Below are 27,822 nucleotides of genomic sequence, written 5' to 3'. Positions count from 1 at the left end.
TCGCCCACTGAATATGCTATTAATAAAGAGTTTACCAGGAAGTCAACTTTGGAATAAATGAGCAATGCCAGTTTTTGTTCGCTAACTTCTACAGCTTTACTGGTAACAATAACCAGTCACTTCTAAGCTTACGGCTTCCCGCGTGAACGATTTCCAGGTTCTGCGCACCTAGGCAACGACAATCAACATCACACTGCCATTTTTGACGAGGATTCCCAGATCCCAGCAATGAGATGTACTGTCTGAGGTACGTTCACACATGGCCTCCAGAGAAGAATGAAGAAGCAGAACTGAAGTACAGCTTCGATAAAGCTGGAGCGAGGCCAAGCCTGCCTATCCGAGTAACGGCCTTTCTGCTGTCCAAGACAGGCAGCACAATGCATCACTTTAGATGCGCTTCCCCATGTGCCAAAAGCGTTGTAAACTTATGCAGTGCATGTTCTTCTTTTTAATCAGAATGCTAATTATAAGTTTGAAAGGGGAAAAGTTATCCGGTGTATAATTTGATTTACAGGCTATATTTAGCCTGAACAACTAAATAAGTATTGAAAATCATTTTATATAACTGTTACTCGATTTTCATTCAATATTAGCCTGTAACCACAGTTCCTTGTTGAGGATAAATCTGAGTCTTCTCACGTTGCCCGGTGTTAGGTTTCCAGTTTCTGAACTGGGTAAATAGGGATGACAGATGGATTCTGTGCTCCATTCCAGCTTATACACCAGTTAAACCAGTCTCTGCGGCCAGCACTGGGACAGAGAGTGTCTCTTTCAAAGAGCAGAGTACCTGGAGTTCCTGGCTCCCGAAAGATCCCGTTTGCGGAACCTTCCGGTTCCCATAGTTCGACATTAAGCCCGGCACCAGCGTGGGATGAAGTCAGTCCACCCCGAGTCCAGCTATTGACATCACACTCTACCGGAGCAGGATTGCGTTCCGGCTGATTTCACGTGCAAATTGGTGGTTTAGCTTTCACCGAGAATGTACGTGAAAGGGGTGTGATTAGCTATGAAATGCAAAATCAATTAGATTTTTATGCAAATAGGAACCTAAGTCTCTCACTGAAGGGATTAAATACCCAGACGTATTCGGTTTACTCTCCAGTGAGTAAACGTCTTCTGACTCCTCTCTCTATTGGATATAATTATATTTATTAAGTCAGCTGTATTATAAACAAGGAAGAATCATGTATATTTATCGATATAACAGCATAACTGCTAATAATTTCATGTTAATAGGGTACATATTGTACTAATATATTAAAACTGCAGATGCTATAGGAAATTCTAATATATAATTTTTCTGGCCACATGTGACAGCAAAAAAGCAATTTTTTCCCAAAGGGTGTCAGGCTTCCATACACATGGGTGGGGGGGGAGGGGGGTGGAGAAGGCAGGTGAGCTAAGTACACAGTCAATAGAGAGGAAACACTGATAACCTCCAGTGACCTCTGAGTTTGCGCGCTCTATACTCTGTGCTAATCACTGTAATGTGCTCTGAAAGGCATCCAAGTGCAGCTGGACTGGAAAGGCTTGGCAAGCCTTCTGGGTAGGCTAACGAGGACGTCTGCATTAATTTTTCCACTTAATCCTTATCCACCCCTAAGCAACAATAATATATATAAAGCTCCTTTTTTGCTACCTGTGTTTGTAACAATTATAGCTAAAATTCTGACGCAAGCACATTTACATACTATATTAGTATCCAATTCCGTGTGAACACACTCTCGTCGTTTTATGCAGAGCAGGGTCACACTGAAGCGAAAGCCGACTGCACAAGGACACAAGGCAAGGAATAGTATCCCACTGCAGGTTCACAAACAAGCTCATGTACTTCCACCTGTTTCTGGATTGGAGGGAGAACGTACAAAAAGGGCGGGACTCACACCCCAATTGTGAAGCATAAGGTTATAATGCACATCTCTAATCTGCCCCATTAAAAAATACGCTATAGGGCTACATTACATTTTCACAGATTATCGGCGCATAAATAACTGCGGGAGAGATGATCATGTGTTCTTTCCACACTGGTCTGTTTACATGTACTGTTAATATGGCTGTCTCACACTGGCAGGAAAGCAACGGCTCAGTTACCTAAAAAGGATTATCAGTAATCGATGCCGTAATTGATTACATTTTCAGGTTTCAGCGGTTATGGGGCGCAGATTACGTCTGGGACATCTGTGTCACGCGACGCACCTCTCCTTCCCAACAGTGACGTCGCCTCTTCCCCAAGGATGAGAAAGCCCTTGCTTCCACACAGAAGCCTCAGTCAATGCCGAACCCTGACACTCTTTCCAACTCCATTTCTCGACTAATTACCAGCTCCTCCCAGCAGTCATTAACTAATCCCGCAGTGAGGGACCGTCGTCAGAATTCTAAGAGGGTCGTGACATGATTCGTTCTCCCGCTGCCTCCCTCCATCCCCTTTCCATCCAAGGTGTGTCATGTTTTTGAAAACATTTTAGTCATGGCCTGGATTTTCTCAATTTTTTATTATTTTTTTTAATTATAAAGAATGTTCAAGATCACGATTTGAGACCCATTATTATTAGTAAAAACAGAAGGCAGTCGGTTATTTGTTGAACACTTGGACAACGTCCATCCATATACATTTTATTTATTTACCCTCAGCTTTTATCCAAAGCTACATGCATTTTTCTTAGGGAGAAAAAAGGCTCAGACAGTCCATGGTCCATCAGAGGTTAAGGGTCAAGGGCCCAACATTGACATCACTCTGCTGAGCCTGGGATTTGAAACAATGATCTTCCAATCAGAGGCACAGCATCCAAACCTGCTGAGTCACACACAGTGACGCAGCCCCCTTCCATAGAAACAAACATAATATGCATGCTAACGTGGCTAACACAAATACCACGACTTGACTAATAGTATCCCTGATGTTTGGTCATCTGTAAATATGAAGCTGCAGGATTTGGAACAAGCAGAGTGGTATGTTGTGCACGTCTCCTCTCCCTGAGTGTGACCTCTCCGCTCCTCTCCACCCGCCCGCTGCAAGGGTCGGCCGCACACTGCTCACCGAACACCATGAGCTTACCTCCCTCGCTCTCCGTAAGCTCCCTGTCAGTTCGCGTGCAGCGTGCATACGAGTTCAGCCTCGCTCTATTCCCCATATAGCAGATGAAACTGAACACCAACGAAAACTAGGCCAGTAAAAAAGTGCACCCCTGAAGGTAGCAAATATTTTTAGAGATAGGAAATTATACGATTTGAGTTTATTTGGACAACAGTCTTTAAAAGGTGCAACTTTTTGGGGTTTAGAATTTATTTCTGGTTGGAATGTCAAGGGGGAAACAATGTATAGGTTTCACTCCAGTAAACAGTGATGAAAAATCGACGTCAAACTTCAAATCAGCCAAATCAGCCTGATTTGAGGCAGCATGAGATGGCGCAGAATGGTGAAATGTAACTCAGCACAGTAACCACATACTAAATCGCAATCATAAAATTTTCATAAATTGATTAGAGTCGGGCTGATTAAAACGACAAAGCAATTTAAAAAGACGGTAGACCACAATCTCCCTAGACTTGTAATGATATGTTATAGAATTAGAATTACAAATGTAACAAATATGATTAATTTAAGAAATGATCCGAAGCTAGTCTGAAACTTGCTGGAAAGCATCCCTGTGCTATACGTACAGTAGCCCTGTGAAGTCATGTGGACATCAACATCACCAGTCTTTGCTATTTTTCCTGTTGTTTAAAGATGAATATTAAGGTATTTAATTCTTTTGTAATTTATATATCTAAATATGTGTTTATGTATATACAGTACAGTATGTGTGTGTGTGTGTATTTGTATGCGTGAGTTGCCAGTGAACGTTAAAATTGTGACATACATTGTGCAATAAAACCACAAAATGGTTTTATTTTTATCCAACAAATAAGAAAAACATGAATATAAATATCAGCCTGAAAAATATATGTAGATAATACAGTTGTAATATTTGTAATAGTGCTGAATATTCCTCAGATACAGTGTTTGAAGGACACCCACTGAAAAACTTGTGATGAAGAACCCAAACAGAGTACATTGGCACTGTGGGATCCTTTAGCAAATCTTTGTAAACGCTTATCAAGTCCAGGGCTTTATAGATTTTCGGTTTGTAATTACTCCCATTACAATGAATGTGTAGAGCAAGCCTCTAGGCTCTCTCTCTCTCTCTCTCTCTCTCTCTCTCTCTCTCTAAGCCTCATGCCACGGCCTTGATCAACGAGGAGCAGGCTGACCATTTTATAAATATGTTCATGCCAATTGATGCTCTCCATCTCACTCTTTGATTACAAAACAATGGTTATTCAAACCCTTTAAAAATGTAATGTTGAGTAGATTTGCATTTATATTGGATTTTTCAGACAAGACAAGCATGAGACAGGGACTCGGAACAATGGCCGATCACAGATCATCTAAAACATGATTGACCTTGTAGTGTCAATAAATGCATAAAGAGTATTATAACAAAACTGGGATTTTCAACACTTTTAGCTTCTGAAAATGCATCTGTTACCTGTTACTTCTCATTTGAACTATGTTCTAAATGTATCTTCATAATAAATAGGAAATGGACAAAGCAATTTTCTAAGCATTAATTTATTATATTATCATCTAAGATTTTCCTTACTAAGCATAATATGAGAACAAAATTACAGAACACAGAAGCCAGCTGGGTAACAGTATGCAAGTCAAATTGGTAGCTTGTGCGAAACTAATTAACTCACCAGCGACAGATAAAAATAGACGGTGATATAAGCTATTACTTCACTTTATTACCATTTCCCCATTAAAGCACCAAGTAGATGTATGATTAAAAGATACAGTAGCTTCTCTCCAGAGAGACAGTTCTTGCACAGCACATGATAAAACAATCTGCACATGTATACAGGCACTCTATTGAACTTGTACTTTAACGTAAATTTGACGTTAAATATGGAACAGCGAGTTGATGCTTCACAACTAATCTCAAGAATTGATTTATGTATTTTTGCCATGGGTTTTGGTATCTTGTCTGATTAGCACCAACCCATTGTTGGTTACCGCTACTGCAATCAGCTCCAACTTATTTAACGTTAAACATGGGATACTGTGGTATGTTGGCGCCCACCCAGGGTTGGTTCCGATACGGCGGTTACGATAATGGATGGATGGAAATATGGGATATCTACAGTAGTTCATGTTTTATGTTCTCAAAAGAAGAACTGATATATCTGCTTTTCACTTGGGCTACCCCAACCGACTGAGTAAACTGTAGAACTAGCATTAAGTGTATCTGGCCTAATTAGCATCATCCCATTAACGCTAATGCAGGAATCATTTCACAGGTATTCTGGGAATTCTTTTTAGCAACCTCCAAATGAACGCCAAGGACTGGAACATCTGCATTTGGTTCGACGGCATCTCCAGTTTATTACAGACCTTGGAGTGGCCTGTGACTGGACTGCCTTGCGGTAGATAAGTGTTACTTTGCTGACTGTGATCTCTCCTGAAAATAAAAGCCGTGGGATGCTTTGTCTCCATGCAAGTCTGGTTTAATCAGCAACTCTCTAAATTATACAGACTAATATATATATACAGACTAATACATATACTAATATATATATATATATACAGACTAATACATATACTAATATATATATATATACAGACTAATACATATACTAATATATATATTACAGACTAATACATATACTAATATATATATTACAGACTATATATATATACTAATATATATATTACAGACTATAATATAATATTACTGATGTCTTTTCTTCAGAGAGACAGGGGACATTATACAGGTATATTCAAAAACATCGCCGTCGTCATTGTGAACGGTTTACATTTTCGTATTGATTTAAGATCTGAAACTGTGTTGTGCTATCGGGCCCTGAAAGCTGAACACTACATCCAGCATTTATGAATGATTCCACAGTCTCCTGCAGCCTCATTTGGGTAAACAGCTGCAACAAATAAATGGCGGGAAGAACACGGCCGTTTTATGATAAAATTATGCTGAAATGTAGGTTCCTTATTTATTTTATTCTTCTACTCATTGGGTTCATTTTCTGCACCGTGATGATTCTCCAGAAAGATTTAAAAAAAAAAAAAGTTGAACACTAAGCTCAACATCCACCGCAATATTTACAAAAAGCCTCTAATCTCTGCATCTTGTCCCATGTAAACAGAGAACCGCAAGTGTGAATGCCCTTTTGATCATTAATAGAGTGGTCCCAGTTCAGCCTCTTCCAATTTAAGGAGTTTGCCAGTGGAGAAAGATAAGGCTTCTGTAGAGTCCTCTGTCTTAATTTTACTGTGGCCAGGTGTTAAAAAAAAACATTTCCATCTAAATTCCACATTAAATTCCTTGTACTTTCAGTTGCACCGCACGCTGAATAAAAGCTTAGCTCAAAACGGAAATATAAAACTCCCAAAAATCTTTTTCCTGTATTTTCCTTTTTCCTACAATGCCAGTCTCCTTCCAGACACCTTAGTCTTCCAACCTGGAGAGAACCATATCTCAGAATACCGAGGAGACCCCTTGAGTAGACTTTACCTCACTCGCCAAAAAATGGACAGAAAGGCACTAGCCAGCTGTGTCCTGCAGACTTCCAGTACTTCAGTGACTGTAACATTATCTGTTTGCTGCCCGACTTTGCTCTCCTTCACACTGAATGTAAGGTGCATTGTCTTTAAACATGCAGTAATTATTCAGTGGCATTTAGAGAACAATTCGAAGCTTAGGGTAATTTATTAACTGCAACTCAGACCTCTGACCAGACAGAAGAACTGCAGCATTTAGGTTTAATTTCTTCTGAGAAAATGGCAGGAAATAAAAAAAAATCATAAATATAAAATTTTTTAAAAGCCCAATGCTTGCAACTTCATTGCAAATCTGCCCGCCAATCAGTATCAGCCATTTGTCCAGCTTTCGCAAAGATGTCTGACAGATGTGACTGCAGATTTTCCAATTCAATTTTTAATGAGAAATGCGCTGTGTTCTGCTGGGCACTGATGCAGCCCGTAATTGTCCTGTCACTGGCAAGGTGATATTCTGCATCGATGGCTGAATTTTTAACGCTTACTTCAGCTCAATAAGTAACAGAGACTGGGCTCTTTTGCAAAACCTTTGTATTTTAGTGTCAGGATCCGTGTATAAACTCGGACAACTGCAGATGCAGAGCCCACTCCACTCCACACCCTCCCCCATCAAATAATCAAAGGCCCCTGACATGAACAGGCAGCACACGGACTCAGGACCCCAACAGGGAGTTTATCTAAACGCTCCGTTCTTGCGATGCAGTCAGCAGACAATCGGGTGCGCAACATGTATTTGCACATGGCAAAGTGGTAGCAAAAAATTACATAAAATGGGAAACAAACATGAAAAGCAGAAATGGACTGACTTCAGGCTGGATTGAGGAAAAGATTAAGAACTCCTGTATGTTACTTCAGCAAAAATTAATCAAATGTATCAAGAGACAAAGAGGGGGGGGTAATTTTTTTCCAAGATTCTAAGGCATTGACAGGAAAGGAGGAGAATCAAAGCCCTCTTCGTCGAGAGGAAGGATGGCTCCCAGTCGTCTATTTGTTATACCTAGTCAGTTCGTTGAAGGGAAGATTAACAGAGTACAGAAAGCAAAGGGGTAATATTTTGAATTTCCAGCAGCTGCTCAGTATTGTTTTTAGATTGCCGGGGGAACAAAACGTCGCTGCGTGAAAAGCCATCGTGCAGCCGCGAGTGTGTCGGGGAATATCCACAGTCATGTGCCACATTCTGGGGCAATTAATACTCATTTCAGGGTTTGAGACAGATTTTAGAGAGAGAGAGAGAGAGAGAGAGAGAGAGAGTACGCACTCAAAGCTGGCGAGAGCTGCAGCTCCACGATTCTCAGGAGAGGCCTGTAAACCTCTGGGCAAAAAAAAAAAAAACCAATACTCTGGAGTCTAAAAAAATAAAAAATAAAAAAAACATGCACCTTCTATGTATTTTCAATATGCACTTAAAAAAAATTGGGTCACCGTGATCCAGAGCGTGCATCTGGGAAGCGGCTGTGGCAAAGCAGGGTACACCCTGTACAGGACAGCGGCCTGGTGAAGGGAAGTCACCAATTTACCTGAAGCACCCGTCTCTGGGGCGGCAGAGTGAAGTGCCAGGAGACAGCCAACCATAAGCAGGCGGGACATTGCAAACTCAACAGAAAGAACGGAATCTGTGCTACTGTGGCTGCAAGAGCAGAGAAACCCTGGATGCCGTCTAAGATTAGTTTAGACTCACAGTGGGTGGGATTACTGTGCCCTGTCAATCATTCTTATCCTTCTTCCCATTGGTTATATGATTAAGTGTCAATGAGTTTTAGTGGGTTTCAAAGCCATGATTCCCTTTAAATAGTTTTGTAGATCAGCAGTGCTTTCCAGTTAGTAGATAGGTGTATAGAAAATAAAGGATGCAGTTCTTATTTTTTCTAATTCTGCAAGTGTAACCGTGCACAGATTTTCTCCTGAACATCAGACTGCAGCCCTTTAAAGAGCATGTCAGGTGTCCAAGGTCTGCACCCAACATTCCACTAATGTGTCAGTCAGGAGCTTCCCAGTTCATCTGCTGTTTATATAGATCAGTCGCAGCAGTGCCGAGCCCCGTTAAAGTCTCCTGCCACTTCAAACCAGCATTTAAACGTCGTGTCTTTGCTGAATCCCAACAGAGACATTCTCACAAAGGCATCACCACTTTATCCCAAACAAAAAATAAAAAATAAAAAAAATCACCCACATATTGTAAGAAACACTCCTTGTTCTTTATCTTTTAAGGCTGCCGTAGAAGGCAGCAATAGTCAAAGTGAACACGCGTTTATGACACAGCTGTCTCCAAGCTGAAAGTCTCCAAGCTACCGAAAAAATGTTTCCTCTGATGATTCTGACAATGGCATTCATGTTTCCCGCATCTATAAATATGCATCTGAATGTCAGCTGGTCTGGCTGTCATTCTGGATTTACTGTGATGACCTACATATAGTCTGTTGTAGGCAAAATGATAGCTTGGCAGTTAAAAATGACACTGGCAGAAACACCTAAGCTTAATGGGGGGGAAAAAAAGTGGGGAATCAATCAGTTTTAGAGGCTGCCCAATACGTTCTCGGTATCAGAGCAGATTTCCCGAAAATGATCGAATTAAGCATATGGCTGATAAGGACAGTGCAATTTTACTGACATGAAATCACTGCAGACCAGAGCAGGATATAAATATGCCATAATATAACCTACTATAAATCTACAATTATAATATATAACACATGTCAGATTATATATCGTATGGTCACATGTGCTACGGATTTATTATGTCAGAATTTTACTTATGCCACAGCTCAGCACACATATTAAACAGGAAGGACAACGAACTGAGTTTTCTGGCGATTCTTCCATAAGCAGTATAAATGTGCTACAGTAGCTCCATCGCCGCTAAACTGCAAACACACACTATCGTTCAACTTTTCAGCTCAAGACTCTAGCATTCATTTAGGGTGTTTGTTTATTTAATAATTAGGGACTGCTGTTAGCAGAATACTTTTCGGGTTAGGGCGTCGTTATACATAACTGCAGTGCTGTAAAACCCGGTTTAAAGTGAAGAGAACACAGAAAGCAGTGATCTGAGCCAAAACTTCCAAGATAAGCTAGATAGGCCCAGATTGCAGCCCTCCATACTGACAGGGAGCATTGCACATTTCGGCTCACTTAAGCTTCTTTCGGCCTGCTTAAACTTTACATTCACATGCATTTACTTTAGCTTTGGCTGAATCTTCCATCTGAAGTGACTCAAGGTCACCGCATGCGGAGTACATCAAACAGCACAGAAGAAGCAAGACCGGGGCAGAATCATTAAGTACAGTCACTGTTGTTCTGTTTTGCGGCCTCTGCACGCTACCAAAATATTGCAGTATTTGTGGATACAAATCCCCATATAAACCAGCTCGCTAATCAAGACACATTGCACCTTGGATCACAAAGACAACCTCGCAACAAACAACAGTAGACAAAGATCACTGAATAACAAAACAGGTTTTGTATTATATCAAACATTAGATTCCCTGAATGCTACCAGAAAACTGAGCACAAAAGACAAAATGGACATGAACTAGTTAACATATTAAGTGATATACTGTATATAAAAAAAACTCAAATAGTGATTGCAGCTGGAACTGCGCCAACAAATGACCAAAAAGCAAAAACTAATCAATAAACTTCTTATTCTGACTATCCACATACTGTACATGACGTTGGCAGAAAGCTCAGTATGCAACTTCAAATCCAAACACTTACATTGTACCTAAACACTTAGCATTCTCTTATAAAACAATCATGCCAAAATGCTGAGAGTTTTCATATTATGTCATTTATATGTTTCTGTAGCTCTGAGAAACTTCTCCGGCCATCAAATTAACTGCTACATAAAGTTCTCATACTACGGGCATGACACAGATAAACCAACAACCTATTTTACTGCTATAAACCAGTAAAACAGCCACATTTTAGATGCATTTGCAGGTGAGAAGTTTGTTTATGAGGAATTTAGAAAAAATATGTTTAATGGAAGACATGACGCTCACAATCTGTCCTATTTGTATGTTATGTAACTGTGGCCATTGCGTTTGTTTGTCTACCTTTAAAAGCATGAAGCTTTGTGTTTGAATGCACGTAACCCCAATTGCATCAGTAAAAAAGCATCTGCAAGCCATAAACACTTAACAGGGTTACGGGTTGGAATTGTTTGAATACATCTGCCAAACAGCTAAATAATGAGATGAAATACCTTTCTGGTTTCTTTAATGAACTAGTGATCAGCAGAGTGATATCTAAGCCTTGGCATAAGACTGGGGTACTTGGCATCTAGCCTTTATTTATTTTCTTCTGGAATGATATCCAAGGTTGTTGGAGACACGTAAAACTAAAATTATTTCACTTCTGCAGGCTCAAAAGCGCAGAAACGAAATAGACTCAGTCCATCTCTGGGAAAACCTTAAGCTATCGTCTTTGCGCTGATCAAAGCTAAAGTGCTACGCTAAACTGTCTGTTCCCTTCATGTTACCACATGATTAGCACGGTTAGGTGCTATCTCTGTTCTTCTCTCCGACAGAATCACTTCAAAAAATGACTGTTATTCCACTCTTATATCCTACCCTGCGCAGAAATGTGAGGCCATTACAGTGCACACCTTTTCTTCACTTTTGAGATACTCCAGACAAAAAAAAATGGCGTATTTCCTTTCCAATCTTGCTATCAGTGAAAGTATTGATACTACAAATGTACCCTGAGACAAGTCATTTACACAGTCCTGTACCGGGCAAAGCTTATTGTTGCAGAACAACATCAAGGTTTTTTTCACATTTTAGGTCCAAAGTGAAGCTGACAGATAGACTGACAGTAAGGATTTTGGCAGGTCTGGGTCACGGTGACCCCTGCCCACCCCTACCCACCCCCAAAGCACTGTTACGGCACAGTTTAGAGCTCTGTCCCAAATGTGCTTCAAGAGGAAACAAAACAAGTCAAAACGCTAAAAATGATTTTTAAATAATGCTTGGAGCTAAATGGAAATGTATCCGCCCCGGGGTAGATTACTGACTCTTACAGTGCATTCCATATACCGGAAAATTCCACACACAGCAAGATGTCGTATTAGGGGGATATCTGAAGACGTCACGTTTCAGATCAGGATCACTGGGTTTCGGGGATTACAGAGATCAGAGTGTGATCGCTGGGTTATAATTCCAGAGAGAAGTTAAGTAAAATGTCATTCATTTTGCCGCTTAGCAGACCCTGCCTGACAACTTACATACAAGTTTTGTACTTTTCACCTGCGAAAGCACCACGCTCAAGGGCATGGCAGCAGGGCCGCTTCCAGAACTTCAACCATCACCACAAACACTGGTTGTCTGTTTCAGTCGATACACCTTTAATGGGCCCCGCTGAAATGCGGGTGTTCTAAAAACCACAGACGGTGATCGCCACGGCACAATATTTACCTATATATTTTATATCTGGTTGTAAATCCTTGGCGGAATCTTTCCACAAAGGAGAGGTAACTCCGAGAGTGGTGGAAAGGCCCGCGGTCCGAGATGAGCCAGTCAAATTGCTTGGAGACATGTTGCTCGGCAGCAGATGGGTCCTGGCGGGAAGACTGAACTGTTATATGGTCCCATATAAACAGGAAGCAGATGACCTCAATAAACCTCCAGTTCATGCTTTTCCTTCAGCCGCTCTCTGCTCATTCTCGCTCCATTCTGTGGAGACCTGCAGGGGGCGATAGATGAAGAAAACAAACACACTCAGTCCATTTAAATAAATAAGAAAAGAACTCATAATAAAATTAGCTAATTACTGTGATGCTGACTAACGAGGCAGTGCTGCAGTGTTCCTCTTTCTCTGTGATGGCACACGCGCCGTCTCAAAAGCACTTGGTCCCAGAATCCTCAGGCTGTTATCAGGTCCAGATTGCAGCTGTCCATACTAACAAGGAGCATTGCCCTTTGTAGATGAAAATGAATCGGCACCCAGGACGAGCGCTCTTCACTTTTTATAAACTAATTGGTTCCATGATAAGATCAGACAAGGTTAAGAGCCTGGTTTATCATACGTTACAGCATCAGGCTAGTCAGAAAGACCAACGATAAACTGCACTGTTCCATTGATTATTGGAGCCAGATACAGCCTCCGTTGACAAAATCACCATTTATGTTGAATTATTTCATAGGAAAATGTGTGACATGTTTACTCAAAGCAAACACTGTTTTCCATGTAGAGTTGAAAAAAAATATTTCTAACTGATATGTGGATTGGGATTTCACCACACCTGCTAAATGTTCTGCCGTCTTACTGGGAAAGCTTCCCATATGTTAAACATTTTATCCAACTTCCATAAAGATGTCCAGTCAAGCAGTGTCTCCCAATCCGGTCCCCGGGGTCCCACAGATTGTCCATGTTTTTGCTCCCTCCCAACTCCTTGCCAGACAGTCCACATTTTTAGGGAGCTGGGAGAGAGCAAAGACATGGACAATCTGTGGGTCCCCGAGGACCGGACTGGGAGACACTGCAGTAAAGGATCACAGTAAGCCTGGAGTCAGTTCCAGGTAACACAGCGTATGAGACAGGGGACATGAATACAAAACCCATACAAACAAAGGAAGAATGTAGAAGCTCCACAAGCACATAGAATAAGAGCTAGGATACAAATCTCCACCCAGTCCTGAAGTTGTTAGGTTACAGCCAACCCACTGAGCCACCACGCTGGTCCTTAGTAAGCATTTCATGTATGAAATAAATCACAACACTGCCCACTGTTTGCAAAAAGAACGTCCATATAAAGCATACCTATCTTCAGCTACAAGCCTTCTCATAGGCATAACAGTTGAATGCAACAATGAACACAGAGTTTTAGTCTAGCGTAGCAAATCTGCTTCTCCTTGCTGCTAGAGCACCTACAGTCATGACTTCTAGTATTCAACAGCCTTCCTTTTCAGTATTTTGCATAAACTCAGAGCTCATGTGCAGCAAAAACAGCCCGTTAGCTATTCAGTATCTTGTGCATGCGCCTGCTGACTTGCATTATTTATAATCAAAGCAGCCCACAACATGAGCACAATCCTGCAGTGAGTACCTCATATAGCCATCGTTTGGCCCAGGAAAGTTTCAATGCCAAACCAAATTAGACACCAATTATTCATCAAAGTGCATTGTGACATAATACTCTTATGTGCTGCATTATACATTACAGAGGGACTCTGTGATCCTGATTTGCCAGAGGAGTTTTACCCTGTATCTACCCACAGTGATAAGGGAGCCATTTTCGACTATAATTGCATTTAAGAACTTTGGCCTCTAGCTTCTGAACACCAATATTATGGCATTAAATTAGTACTACTGTGTGCAGAAATGATTTCTTTTCTGCATGCTTTACTGGGGGGAAAAAAGTTACAACGCAGCCAAAAAGTCAGAGAGAATTAATGGCGCTAAGCCAGAATATTACCGAAATATTATAAATCATGCCTAAACATAATTTACCAATGATATCCATCGAGAACGCCACCAGTGGTCATGCGGAGGACTTTAAATTCCTTAGAGTGCATATAGCAAACCGAACAACATTTTGACCAAGGTCTTTTGTTTAGAGTGTTAGCTGAGTTCACTGAACTTCAATTTAAAGTTTAAAGACATACAGAACATCACTAATTAAGACTTTTGTTGCTGGTAATTTAATAGGAAGCATCAGCTGGAAAGACGCTATAACAGTACTAGCTAAGAAAGAAGGTGAAGGTGCCCCTTACACTTTCGTTTCCCGACCTGCATTTCATCACAAATGTTAGGAGTCATTATGATATTTATTTATTTATTGGCTTTACACGCAACCATATGTTTTGGGTGATTATTTAAGCATCCTCAACCCGCCGGCAGATTTCAATGGACAGACTATGAGATCCGGGGCATAAACAAAGGCAGCAGAGACAATGATAGATCTGAGGCAAATTAATTAAATGGGAATCCCATTTTAAATAATTAACTTAAGCTAATGAGGCTGGCTGTCAGAATATCGCAATTAGTCTAATTGAAAGGAAAGGTAGGGGATTCGTAGGACCATGTTCTAGAGTATGAAGGACAGTGCAATTAAACTTCAGTTAACCTTTTTGTGTGTACAAGATTTGGTATATTTGTGGGGACAAAATGTGTTTGGTATTGGTTAATTGAATCGGTCTTTGAATTTCACTACCGCTGGATTAGCATATATTTGCATTCACACGTACAGGTACGCAACACGTTACGCAGTCACTTAATCACTAGACTATATATACTTAACACAAACACATAAACATACAATAATTAAAGATATTTAGTAATACTAGTGCAGAAAAGGTCATTTCATTTCATAACTCGCATCCTAGTTATTTTTTATTTCGTCAAAGATTATTGACACCTTCCAGAGACAGTAGAAAAACTAAACCTTAGTAAAAATTCACTGCTATTAGTATCCCGATTTTTAACGCCCTACATCAAAGAAACGTTTCATGCTTCACGGTTTACTCAGTACTCGCTAATGTGTCTGTGGATATATTTAACGGTGCTCTTTTTCCCCAGAGTAGACGTCAGTAGACGGGTAAACACAAGCCCATTTTCTGCAGACTGCCATCCATCTCATTTGTCTGAAAGCGAGAACGGAGCTGTACATATAAGAGGGTAAAAATACATGTAAATGTCATATACAGCCCTTAAACTCACCCTGATACAAATTACTCACATTAGGTGACTCAACTAATGGAGGCGCGAGTGGATCACGTGACCGGAAGGGCAGGTGTTAACAGCCTCGCGCGGCGCTCTATCCCTTTAGCGCTGTAACTCGATAGCTTAAGTGGACGGCTCTTAAGTGTCTGAGCGAAGGTTTGTTATGCGTGTTTAAACCCTGAGCACAAGTCGAAAACAAAACAATCCAATTTGCGTCAAATACCCGGCACCTATACCAGATATCTGTACTGAGTTTTGCTTCCCAGTGACTGGTTTTTTAAAATAACGGGCTACAATAAGTTAATATCGATACATTGTCGCAAACTTTGGCTACAGTGAGATTTTCAATTCCAGACTAATCTGCACACACCTGTGCACGTATGTAAGAGTTTTATTACTTTGTAAATAGTCTTTAGGGTTTGCAAACTCTCCCAACACTTTTGATCTAGCTAATTTTAGGTTATAATGTAATAATATAGATTTGCCGTAAGATTTCTTGCATAAGCGTGAGGGTCTGAAAGCGGGAGTGTCACGTCACATGCGTGAGAGTTGGCATCCCTGTTCATATAGTTGTGCTATAGCAGTATATTTAAGCGCTCCATCAGTATTTAATAAATCAAAGGGGGTCATTCTAATGTGTTCAGCACTTTTGAGTGCAGTTCTAATATCACCTTGAACAAAAATTGATAATATCAGTATATTGTATAGGACAAGCGGTCATAGAAAATGGATCTATGGATTGAATATAACACATGTACTACATTTAGGCTGCAAATCACACATTTTAAAATATTTTATAGTTCATAATCATTTATGAGAAATATAGAGCGATTTCATAGAAGTGTTTAAAGGGGCAGTTCACCACAGAACTGAAAAAGTATGTTTTAGAGGAACTTCAGTGCTATCCATCCATCTTGGTTGTTCTACTGGGAGTTTTCTACTTTTGGAGCTATCGGCGAATGAATGGGAATCATTCTGTGGTGATTAAAGAGCCAGATAATCCAGACTTTGTCCTGAGCAGTTTAATGCAAGAACTATTTCCTTCTACCGAACTCCCTACATCACTCGTATCACAAGTTTGAGCGATATGATTAGTGTGTGGATAGCACTAAAACCCCTCTAAAATATTTTCTTTTTTGGTTTTGGGGTAACTGCCCCTTTAAGCATTTTGAGACCGTTCCAAAATCAAGGATGGAGTATTCCATAAAGGGCATTCTCTCCCCCCCTTAGTGGGTTAAACTTTATAAACGCCGCGGTCAGTCTTCTGCGTTGGGTCTTCTGATTACAAAGGGAAGCTATAAAAATATACGAGACCCCATAGCTTTTGGCGCTTTGTGTCCGACGCGCCCGTCAACATCCGGACTCCCGTCTTCACGGGCGAATGTCAAAGAGCCGCTCTTATAAATTATGTAACGGCCGGGACGCTTAACGCGGCGCCCTCCAGCCCCCGTGCGTCTGGCTCGACAGCAGGCACAGGCCCCGTGCTCTGCATGACCCAGCTGACAGATTATAGGCAAATTGATTTATTTATTTTGGTGGCAGCACCTTTCATCCAAAGTGACTTGGTTTATACTGCTTTTGTACTTTTTACCCATAATGCTTTGCGCTATTGCTCCTATTCTTATGGAAGGGGGCACTTCAGCTGTACCCCCAAATACATCCAGTCAGTGGTACTTCATGGTAATATTCCAAGTCAAATTAAAATAATTTGAAAAATTAACAATGCTGAGCAGCTTCTTTTGGAGTTGACCAATCAAAAGCCATACTAGAAAATTTGCCCAGTCAACATATCTCCCATTGCCGCCGCTGATAATGCTGTATTGTTTCTGGAAACCCCTGTGTTATTACCCAGGAAGATAAAAATGTAATTAAAATGAAAAGCTGAGGTTATTCGCTGGCGTGGCACTGGCCGTGCTAGCACCCAGTAGCTCACCTTCACATATGTACCCCAGGAAACAGCCTAACTCAGACGTTAAATCCCATTGCTCCAGATACTACAGATCTACTTATTGTAATATTTTTGCTAAGACTTGCCTTTTTCCATTGTATTTATATGGCAGTAGATAGCCACCAGCGGCTTGCTCTCGACAGTTTCCTGGGTCACAAACATCCCAAACTCATCTCAGCCAAAGGCAATGGGATGCCTGTAGACAGATTGCCATTCGACGGAGGACTTTCCAAACCAAAGAGCACAACTTGGGACTTTCTCCCTGGATGCTCCTCATAAGGCCGTCCGGCACAAAAATGCCATCGATGCACCAGCATCTGCAGATTCTGTACTGTGACAATGCCCTAAGACATAATTATACATTCACTGTGGCAGATTTTTATTTTTAGGGCATTGCATTTTCATCGCCGCCTCATTGCTCCCTTTGATTCCCTCGAGCTGGTTTTGTGCAAGAAAACACAAACTCTTTTCATGTCACCCTCATTCGTTCATAAAAGAGCTGTTCCTGTATTCGAATGCTGATCCTACTAATGATGCATTGATGTGATGTAAAATTATGATGGAAGATAAAAATAGCCCTTCCTATCTAGGAAGATAGATCTGTGTATTTGAACATGAGATAACAAGCAGTGATAAGTCACATGACCTTTGAACTGACAGCGTCATGGCAATTACTGCGTACTTCTATGCAACTGCTTCTGACAACTGGAAATTAGACAAAGCATATAAATACACTATATACTAAATATATGAAAGTGAGCAATGCTTGGCCTTTAAAAAACCTTAAACATCCATCTGTCCATTCATGTTTTGTAACCACTTATTCTATTCAGGGTGTGGAGCCTATGGGAACAAGGCAGGGAACAACCCAATATGGGATGCGAACCCATCACAGGGCGCATTAACACCAGTCACTCACACAAGCACACCTATAGGCAATTTGGTAACTCAATTAGCCTCATCCTGTTTTTGAACCGTGGGGGGAAACAGGAGTACCCAGAGGAAACCCGCACACACGAAGCCAGGGCGGAGACTCAAACCCTGGTTCCAGTGGTTTGGGGCAACAGTGCTAACCTTCCCAATTTCTGAAGTTATGGATAGTTTTATTTGGCTGAGAAACACTGGAGCCTCAGGCCTCCCGGGGTCAGAGATCTGAACTCTGCCCTCAGCGTCGGGTGCGAGGAGTTTGCACATTTTCCCCATGTCTATGCAGGTTTCCTGTAGTTTCCTCCAGCAGTCCAGCAATATGCAGCGAGTTAAATCGGCATCTCTGAGTTGTGTGCGAATGCGTATGCGGATCTGTTCCCTGCAGTGGACTGCCATCCCATTCCGGGTGTTCGCTGCCTTGTACCCTGTGCTCCCTGGAATAGGCTGCAAAGCTCGCTGTGACCATGCACTGAATAGGCAATTATGGAAGATGGATGTATGGATGAATGTTTACTGCTGCGTCAGGTGGGGACAAGTGCTGTAGATCCCTGCCCCTTGGCATCTTCCATTCTCCTGTGATCTTCAGACCGTTTTTTTCCCCCATTGTTCCCTTTCTGGGACTGATGTCAGCCTCAGCCCTGTGTCAGTCGGAGGGAGAAGTCAGGGCCCTCTCAGGATTACCTTTCGTCACCCGCTGGGGGGTTCACACTGATTCCTGATATTTGCCAGCAATCGCAGCTGGGGCTGTCAGCAAGGGCTGGCAGGAGTGCTAGAGGGGGGCAGAGGGGGGGGGAAGAGAGGGAGGTAGCAAATCATGTCCTGCCACCTCTACGGCTGAATTCGTAAGATCTTCAAACTCCCCGGTGGCCGCCTTTGGGCACTGGAGGTCTGTCACTTTTGTACCCCTAAAAAAAAAAATCAAGAAAGCCTGACCTTCAGAAGCCACAGCACGGAGGCTCGATAATTAAATGCCTGGATCAGACCCGGCCCAATCAGCAGCCTCCTAAATCAATGGCAGACTTTAAAAACAAACTAATTCACTAATGGTCTGAGTTATTGTTCCAATTTAGCTAGGCGGGGATTTATCGTCTTTTGGTCTGTATCAGCGGACGATCAATGGCTGCATGCCGGGCGAAATGTGATGCGGGACAGCTGTCGCAGGAAAAGATGCGTTGCAGAGGAGGTCCGGATGGAGTCCACTCGGCCATTTCAGGAAATGCGTTGAGAGTGATGCAATTTTAAAATAGCAGTTAATATGGGTTAAGCACCAGCCTGGGAGGTAATAGGCCTGAAGTTTTATAAAAAAAAAAAAAAAAAAAAGGCAGTTTGACTCATGATATCAAGCTTGGAGGAGCACCAATGAGTGCCGTCCATCGCAAAACATTGCTGTGTCAAGCTGCCCCGACCCAACCGAGTCAAATTACAAGTTGCCAAAGGCATAGATACTCAGCCAGGCAGACAAATAGCCTCGTACCTTGTATTTCTTCAACAGCGACTCATCCCCCTTAAAATAATCACTGCCTTAAAAGCCGCGCTGTGCAGCTTGGGGCAACACAATCATTGCCTGAGTTTAGTGTTTAGCGTTCTGCATGTTTTACCTGGAAAACGTGTGAATAATGTGTCACTAACTCAGGTGCCGGACTGCAAATCTTTAATTGTTTAGAAACAATTAGCTAAATCTAAAAAAAAAAAAAAAGTCTTTGATGTATAAAGTATTCTGCATAGTATCTGAAACATCAAAGCTCTGTACACTGTTAAAATTAAATATCTAAAATTTGCAGCCCATAATGCTCAGATTCCGTTTATTATTTGTAACTGCGTGTGAAACATCAGACTTGATCGGCATTTTTTCATTTCCAGCAGAATCACCGGCGTTCAGTGGGTCAGGGAATTCTTTTTCAGCTTTTTACACACTGTTCCTTTCTGTGGTTAGATACCCTGTGGAAAAATCCACCAGAAATTACTTTTCAGCAGGTTCTCTTTCGAGTCCCTGTTACGGAAAATAAAATCTGATTGACCGAATAAATCGTTGACACGTTCTCGGATTTCTGAGAATTGTCAAACGAGTAGAATGACTGTAGCTGCTTGAGGTATCTTGCAAGCCAGTGAGAAAATTTCGTTTATTTCCCTTTGCTGATCTATGTATCACGCTCATTTCTACATCTTAAATGGAACAGGTGCACGCAGTGCTCTTTCATTGGTTAGACAGCAAACAGTTTGCTGGGTACTAACTTTGAAGGTCTTGATTCGTGCTCTACATAGCCGTTCATGTGGACGAAGCTCAGGCGGTTGTCATGCAAGGGCACGTGCTCGCAGTATGACCTACTGTGATGTAACAACCCTGTTTAGTACATGCAACTAATAAGCAGCATGTATTTGTGAGATGTCGGACTACTGCAGCCTCCACATGCGTCCGATCGGTCAGGACCGTCCTGCGACGTCGGGCGGCGCAACAGGCTGGCATGGATAGGCTTCGCCGCCGTGACGCATCAGCACACGGACTTCGTGGAAATGAGATTTCTGAGCGGTGGACAAAGAATCCTGCACGTCCTACATGAGGAAGAAGAAAGCAATGCCCCAGTGGGGCGGCTGTCCTATGATGTACTGTAAGGGCGTAATAAAAAAAAAATTCAGATCCACGCTTATTCCCATTGCTGGGCAAATTAATCCCATCCGTCAAAGCAGCTTAGAGTTGACGTGGGAGAGGCAGATGACATTGCATCTGGATAAATTCCCATGCCCTCACACATGTAAGTGGCGATTCACGTTATCCCTACGATTTTTTTCTAGCCCAGCGGACATAAAGACCTCACTGACGGACGATATATTAAAAACCCTAACTGGAGAGATAAAATGAGAGTACTGTACATGGCTAGTGGAAGGTGGGTGGTGATAATGGGAGGGGGGGGGGCAGCTATCAGTGCTGTGACCTTGGCAGATGGAGGCGCTATTTGAAGCGGAGGCACATCGAAGGAGTGTTTTGACCAGAGGTTGTTGATAATTCCTTTAATTACCTGTCAAATTGTTTTGATGGATAGGCCTACCCTCTGCTCAGATGGAGTCCCTGTAATTGCGTGAATCCGTAAAAATTGATTTTAGGCCTCCTGTCAGATGGACAAAAAAAAAATCCCTGGGCTTCAGGTGGGACGGCACACTGGCATTATCGCAGTAAAATGGTCCGTCTGCGGTATAGCTTCACAGATTCAGCTGGAAATTGAGGCATTTTGCCAAGAACTTCACGCGGTAATGGAAGGACGGCCAGTGACGATCTCACTGCAAGAGCTGACTGTGGAGGACAGGGCGCATCACAATCTACGCCATATAAATACATTTAAAAATAAATTGCAGATTTGCAAGCGAGTGCCTTTTCTAACAACCCCCACTGCAAGGCTAGCATGTATTTGATGTTTCCAGGGATGCGAATACTTGCAGTCAGCGCTGATTCCTGCGCCTCCCAGCAGGGGGCAGAGAACATCTGCAGTTCTCTCCAGGGACGGGACCTATGGCTTCTCATGCTATAGTGCCTCTCCATCGCATTGCAGAGGATTTGCTTATTGTTTTGAATGTTTTTTTTTGGGGGGAGGGGGGTTGTTTTTCCCCCACTGCTCGACTGCATCAGCGAGTCGAAACTTTGTGACCTAATTTTTCGCAGTTTTGTGCTTGTACTCGAATTTACACATCTGTCCCCAGTTGCTACACAATTGTGAACATCAGTTAGTGGACAGGAGCGTGTTCATGTTGCTTTTTATATGCACATAGCTACTACTAAGCCTACTTAACATACAAACATCTACCTACTTAGACTATTCATCTAACACTAACTACCAAACTAAGTAATCTTCATTACAAGCCCTCTTTACGGCTCCTAATGAAGCAGAATTCATGAAACGGCAGGAGTCATAAGATGAGAGCAGAAGACGGGGGGTGCCAATGAGGCCACTAGGGACAAAAAAAGCAGATGGTAGAAATTGCTCACATTCAATTTTCAGTTTCTGGCCGATAAACATGGGGCGGCAGCCCGACTCCTTCCCCCGTACCCCCTCAGTACGTCTGACGAGGCGTGCACATCCCTGACAGATTACACGTGACACGGCACATCATGGAACATCAATCGACGGCACCCATCCTGTCGACACATGCCAGTCAGCGCCCGCATGTCATTAACACGCTTCTTCTACCCGCTCTGTAAAAACCTGGAGGCTACAGGGAGGAAAAAAAAAAAAGTTTTGTCGGTATTTTATAAAACCTTGATGTATCAGAAATCCCTCGTTTGTCCTCTGCTATGAATATACCATAAAACTTTCACGGGATTGAGGATATGATCAGCGCTCCGCTTAAATAGGTGTGAAATTCCTCACGAATACGTGCAAATAAAAGGATCAGGCTACCTTAAGCATTTATTATGTATTTTCTTGGGTGTGTTTCGTTGACAACAGCACTACTGCTCATCCAGCTAAAATGTGCTCAGTCATCTCAAATTCTGGTTTCATTCTTCTATACAGCCAGATTCAACGGTGCTGCTTATTTGGTAGACCTGGATTCATTTCAGTGCAGAGATTACCCTAGTGTGAAGGGCCCTCCTGGCAACGATTACCATTACAAGCTCTCAAACAGGGACAAAAATAAATAACAATTTGGGAGAATTATCAAGTTTGGATTCAGTACTGAGCAGAAGGCAACAGACAGTGGCAATTAAAACAGAAGAAAGTAAACTACTGATATGTTTATCCTTTGATGAAGTCAAAGACTGATAATGGACTGAAGAACGCAGTCTCCCAAAAATATGACCATTTGGCAGCAACATCAAAGGTGCTCGTCCTAACTTTATGTCAACACGCTTAGTTATTTTAATAGCTGGCTATGATTAAACATCTGGACACGCCCACAGAAACTGCCGGTGCCAGTGAAATCACACAACACGGATGTTAAAGGTCTCCTTATTTCCATGACAGATGACGATAAGACCTGTTGAGGGGATTTAAATGAGTTTAAGTCTAACAGAAAAAATATAGGTCTACATGAAACTCCGCCATTTATTGCTCGGACAGGAGCCATGCAGTAAGAGGGAAAAAAAGAGAAGCACGACGGAATACCCCAGTGATGAATTAACCCCACACTCTTCAGTTAATTTGCCAATATGATGCAGTAGGGAGATGAGGTGTCTAGGCTCAGTGTTCCCCAGTCACACAATTATATCGAAAAATATGTCTCAGGTGTCAGTCGTACTGAGATTTGATCATTTCTGCACATCGCTTCCGTACAAAACTCCGTGTTCCTATACTGGCAGCAGACGAAAGCCTGGCGGCACGCTGTCCTACTGTGCGCGGGACGACCACTGCCATGCGAGTGTGGCCCAGCTGAGTGTAGGGCACATCTCGGCAATGTGCGCCGGCCATTTGGGACACTTCCCAGTAGAAAATAGCAGGATGAAAAAAAGCACTGCTTAAAAACTCAAGGCGAAAAAAACATATTGGTGGAGTGGTAATGGTGGAGGGTGATATGTTTGATGTGGGTGTTGGCATTGGTGTTTAATGCCCCTGATCTTAAAAAAATGTCTTAAAATAGACTCATCCTGACCCCTTGCCTTTAAAATGTTTGCTCCAGAACTCAGCCCTCCCCGGAGCTCAATCATCTTTTTATATCCTTCAAAACGCAGACCAAGGGGAGGAAATATCCATTTACAAAGTACTACAAGGTACGCCATACTCCCCAAATAACAAAGAGTTATATAAAAATGCTCATGTAAAATTCATAACACGTAGAGTTTAGCTAAGATGCTCTTTATCCATGGCAACAAACACTAAACAAATCCTTGTTTAACGTTTCCCGAAAGGGGAAGTCGGTTCCTCTTAAATTATTCACCGACCAGATTTCCAGACTTGCTCTCAGTGCCGGCAGAAAAACGGCGAGGATGAAATGCCGCAGAGCAGGACACGCGGCGGGTTCTCACACATGCTTCCGGATGTTTCTGAGAGGTCCGCACACAAGGACGTGTCATCAATGGGTCAAGATCGTCGCCAGAGTCAGTTGACACTACACCAACGTGATGCGTGAATTAAGGTGTTTTGCCATCTTACAGGGGAGTTTTTCCTCTTTGTAGGGGTTAAGTACCTTAGAGAGGTCTTTGTTTACGTCTGTGTGTACTGCTGTACAATTCAGTAAAGATCTGCTTCCTGAACAGATTGACATACATGACAAATCTACCACAAACCTTCTTACCGGGAAAATGGGGGTATGTGTGATGCCTCTCCCACTGGACAGACAGAACCTGGTCCTCCAGGGTCCCTCAGCTTTCATGGACCAGTGGAGATCTTGGAGGAGGTGGAGATGGGGGTAAAACGGAAGCGTGGAGGGACTGCAGGGGCATGAGGGACTTTTAGATTCAGACAAATTACCTCGCATCATGGAACTGTGTAAAGACTGTCCACGAACTCAGAGAAATGTAGTCGGTGGTGTGGCTGCAGTGAGCATCTGATGCAAGGTGGTGCGAAGGCGTTTCATGCCGATCAGCGAAACCAAATTCGCTTCACTTCATTTGTATAGCAGTTCTCTGGAAATTCCCAGACCCGTCTGAACATTTTGGCAAGACGTCTAAAACTAAGGGCTTTGTTGTTTATGTCAGGGTTCACGAATCTTCAAGGGCTCCTAAAAAGACTCTAGAGCAGGAGGAACATAGAGTGCAGACTTTTATTATTTAGCAGATGCAGAATAATACGTCTGTAAATCAAAAGCTGCGTTTGGACAATGAACGACTCTTGGAAAAGACGCTGGTAAATGCACGGGGAAAAAAAACTTAATACTTGGGCCAGTAATGTTGAAGCCCAGGTTCTTAAGCCTATTGCCACCCCAGTCCACCAAAGATGAGGAACCCGAGTAAAGGTCTTCCCTAATATACAGTATTACATCATCATTTGCCCTTAGAGTCCGATGCAAATTTACCCTACAGGGGATGCCCTCCACAGAGCTTCTGAAGATGAATATACAAATCTTTGACAGCCGATGTTTTTAACCTTTTTTACCCCCCAAAAGGGCAACAACACATCACTTGGGCATAGAAAACAAGAGAAGTCATTTGTTTTTATGTGCTTCCAACATAATGCTATTTAATTAGTTGGTATCTATACCTGACAGTTGTAATCCATTTATTTTAAAGATTAACATAAAACAATGACGTAGGAGGCCAATGACGATCATTAGAGAAATGGAACTGTGGTCAAAATGTCCCCAAAGTTAACACAGTGAGATCAGTAAGTTACACATAGGGAAAGAGGAAAAATCTACAAAGAATGATCATGCAGCCTGTATCTTTGTAGTATCACGCGATATAAAATTACACAGGAGCGTAGTTAGAAATTCTGCCCCCCCCACCCCCATTGGGCCTCAGCAAGTGAGCGAGGAGTCCCCACCGAAAGATTCTGGGACCCCTATGAAGTGCACGGCACCCTAAATCTGCTCGAGCATGCATGTCCTCCCACATCCCTGACGCTATATGATGGATGTCATGAATTCATTGGCAAAGCGTAGCTCCGAAACACACCGAGGCTGGGATTATCGCACGCTGTCAATCACCCAATGGTTTAAACCACTTCCCAGTGGATTAAACCACCCGGTGAGTGACAGGGCATGTTGATTTTACACAGTGTGGCTCTGGAAGCCTATCATTATTACTATGTACCAGAAAAGTGCATACATACATATAAAAATGAAAATGTGGGGGAATTACATTTTCTGGAAGATTAATGACGGGGAGACAGGAGAGGTGGTATCGCTCATGCTTGGTCAGTTTTTTTCCCCCACCATGAAACAGAAAAAGGCTAGAATATGAATCACGGGGCAAGTTTTTTTTTTTTTTTTTTGGGGGGGTGGGGATTCACACCCATAATTTTTCTATGCTACGTGTCTGGTACACTGTTATTACTGTACTCCACAAATCATGGTGTTCATATATTCCTAACCGATTTAAGCTCAAGGACTTTTAAATAGACAGCAACGCTGCACTGGATAAGTGGTATAGAAAATGGATAGATGAATGGAATTTTAAATACCCCTTTTAGCGAGCAGACGCTTAATGGACGACTACTTTGAACCGCCGTTTCTTCTTTTAAATGCATTCCGATTTTAAAAAGTGACGTCGGAATCTCCGCTGCTCTTTATCGGAAATTTAAAACGTGTCTGTCACACAAGCAACCGGCAGCTCGCCCGCCGCTCTTTCTGGAACATTTTCGACTGAGAACTCGCAACGGGAGTAGCGTCCGCCCTGTGTGAGGGATCACGGAGGCGCAGGCCGGGCGACAGGGGGAGGACGCTAAGGTCGGTCGGGGGGCTTTTCATCCTCAATGTTTTCGACATCAGTTCTCCTCTGTTCCCGGCACTGCATAATGGAACCACAGCAGGGGAAGGAAAATTGCCCATCCATCTGCAATGCATTCAGACAGTAATTAAAAGCAGAGATTACAAAATCTCCTGAAGCAGAACCATGGACATTTTAAGATACAGAATTCATCACTGCTTGTTTTTTTATTTTCTCTTCATATATTTTTTCCGAGTGGAATCTAGAGAAACCAGATGGAGAACTATGCAAACTAAGGGACGTGACATTGTGTAACTCTGTAGGATAGGAGCCTGGGTCCAGAAGGTCCTTGGTTTGAATCCCCTGGCCAGTAGTCATAGCTCTGTTGGGGTATATATATCAAGGCCCTTAACTAAAAAAAAACAGCTCTAGAAAAAAAAAAATGGCTGACCTTGTGCTCTGACCCCAAGCATTGCTCTCACCTGTGAGTCTCATTGGAGTGACATTATGGTATACATGAACATTTAATTTCATTATACTCACTCGCTGTACAACAATAAAAGTGTTCCATTCCATTCTGAACTCCGCACAGATAGGACCAGGAGTGGGATTTGAACCCACAAACGTGGAGGTATGATGTGGCAGAGCTACCTACTGAGCCTCCCCAGTGAAGCAATATGGTTCTAAAAAGCTGTTCATCCATGTGATCACAGTTGGGGGGGGATGATCAACAGGCACAGGTCTTGATTGTAAAAATATCATAAATTGAACGTACCTTTAATTAGCTGTCACTAGTTTGTTACTTGAAAGGCATCAGCAAATTGGCAAGTGAGGGAGGCAGTTTATAGTGCAGTCCCATGGGCCAAGAGGCCTCTTCTTCTGATTATAAGCTGCTGGACAGTCTCATGCCTTTTTAAATGATGTCTGTCTGGATTCCCCATCCTGATTTCCCAGCATTTCCATTATGGCTGAGTAGAGAAATCAGCCAGCGACGGTGAAGTGGCTTGCTCCATTCTCATCTGCTCATATTGATTGTAAATACACACTGTATTTCCTGTCCCGACTGATGTCAGTCTATGTTCTAGAATCGAATGCCATGTTCTGGACAGGCTGCAGCCAGAAATAAATTGTCGGGGGTGGGGGATCCAGCTAACAGAACCTTTTCCCCAGATAGAGGGCTTGCCCCCCTCCATAGAATTCTGTTGACAGGAGGCTTCAAAATCCATATTTTACTTGCAGGCCACATTCTCAATCAGTAACGATAATTTTATTGTATTTTTTTTTTTGGGGGGGGGGGGGGATGGCTTTCAGGCCTATTGATTTGCTATGTAGCTATGAGCTTGGTCTTGGGGGTTGTGTTTAAAACCAGCCAGTCTCGCTCCA

General features: G+C 42.4%; 1 protein-coding gene across 3 annotated transcripts in view; it reads right to left on the bottom strand.

Moving 5' to 3' along the window:
- brinp1 (bone morphogenetic protein/retinoic acid inducible neural-specific 1) overlaps nt 1-27,822 on the bottom strand; it is an 85,600-nt gene that overhangs the window by 47,647 nt on the left and 10,131 nt on the right. Inside the window, exons 1-2 of one of the 3 annotated variants that reach the window (XM_049021422.1) lie at nt 15,291-15,374; nt 12,028-12,295 (exon numbers count right to left, since the gene is read on the bottom strand). In XM_049021422.1, coding sequence (XP_048877379.1) covers nt 12,028-12,245 — 218 coding nt within the window. In that variant the 5' untranslated portion in view covers nt 12,246-12,295; nt 15,291-15,374. Of the gene's footprint in view, nt 1-12,027; nt 12,296-14,062; nt 14,159-15,290; nt 15,375-27,822 lie in introns of those variants that run through there. The other 2 variants (XM_049021423.1, XM_049021421.1) reach the window with 2 other exon arrangements.

The sequence above is a fragment of the Brienomyrus brachyistius genome, chromosome 7, assembly GCF_023856365.1.
Source record: "Brienomyrus brachyistius isolate T26 chromosome 7, BBRACH_0.4, whole genome shotgun sequence".
NCBI lineage: Eukaryota > Metazoa > Chordata > Actinopteri > Osteoglossiformes > Mormyridae > Brienomyrus > Brienomyrus brachyistius.
Note: the sequence above shows the minus strand (reverse complement) of the source record. Positions and strands in the feature narration are given on the sequence as shown.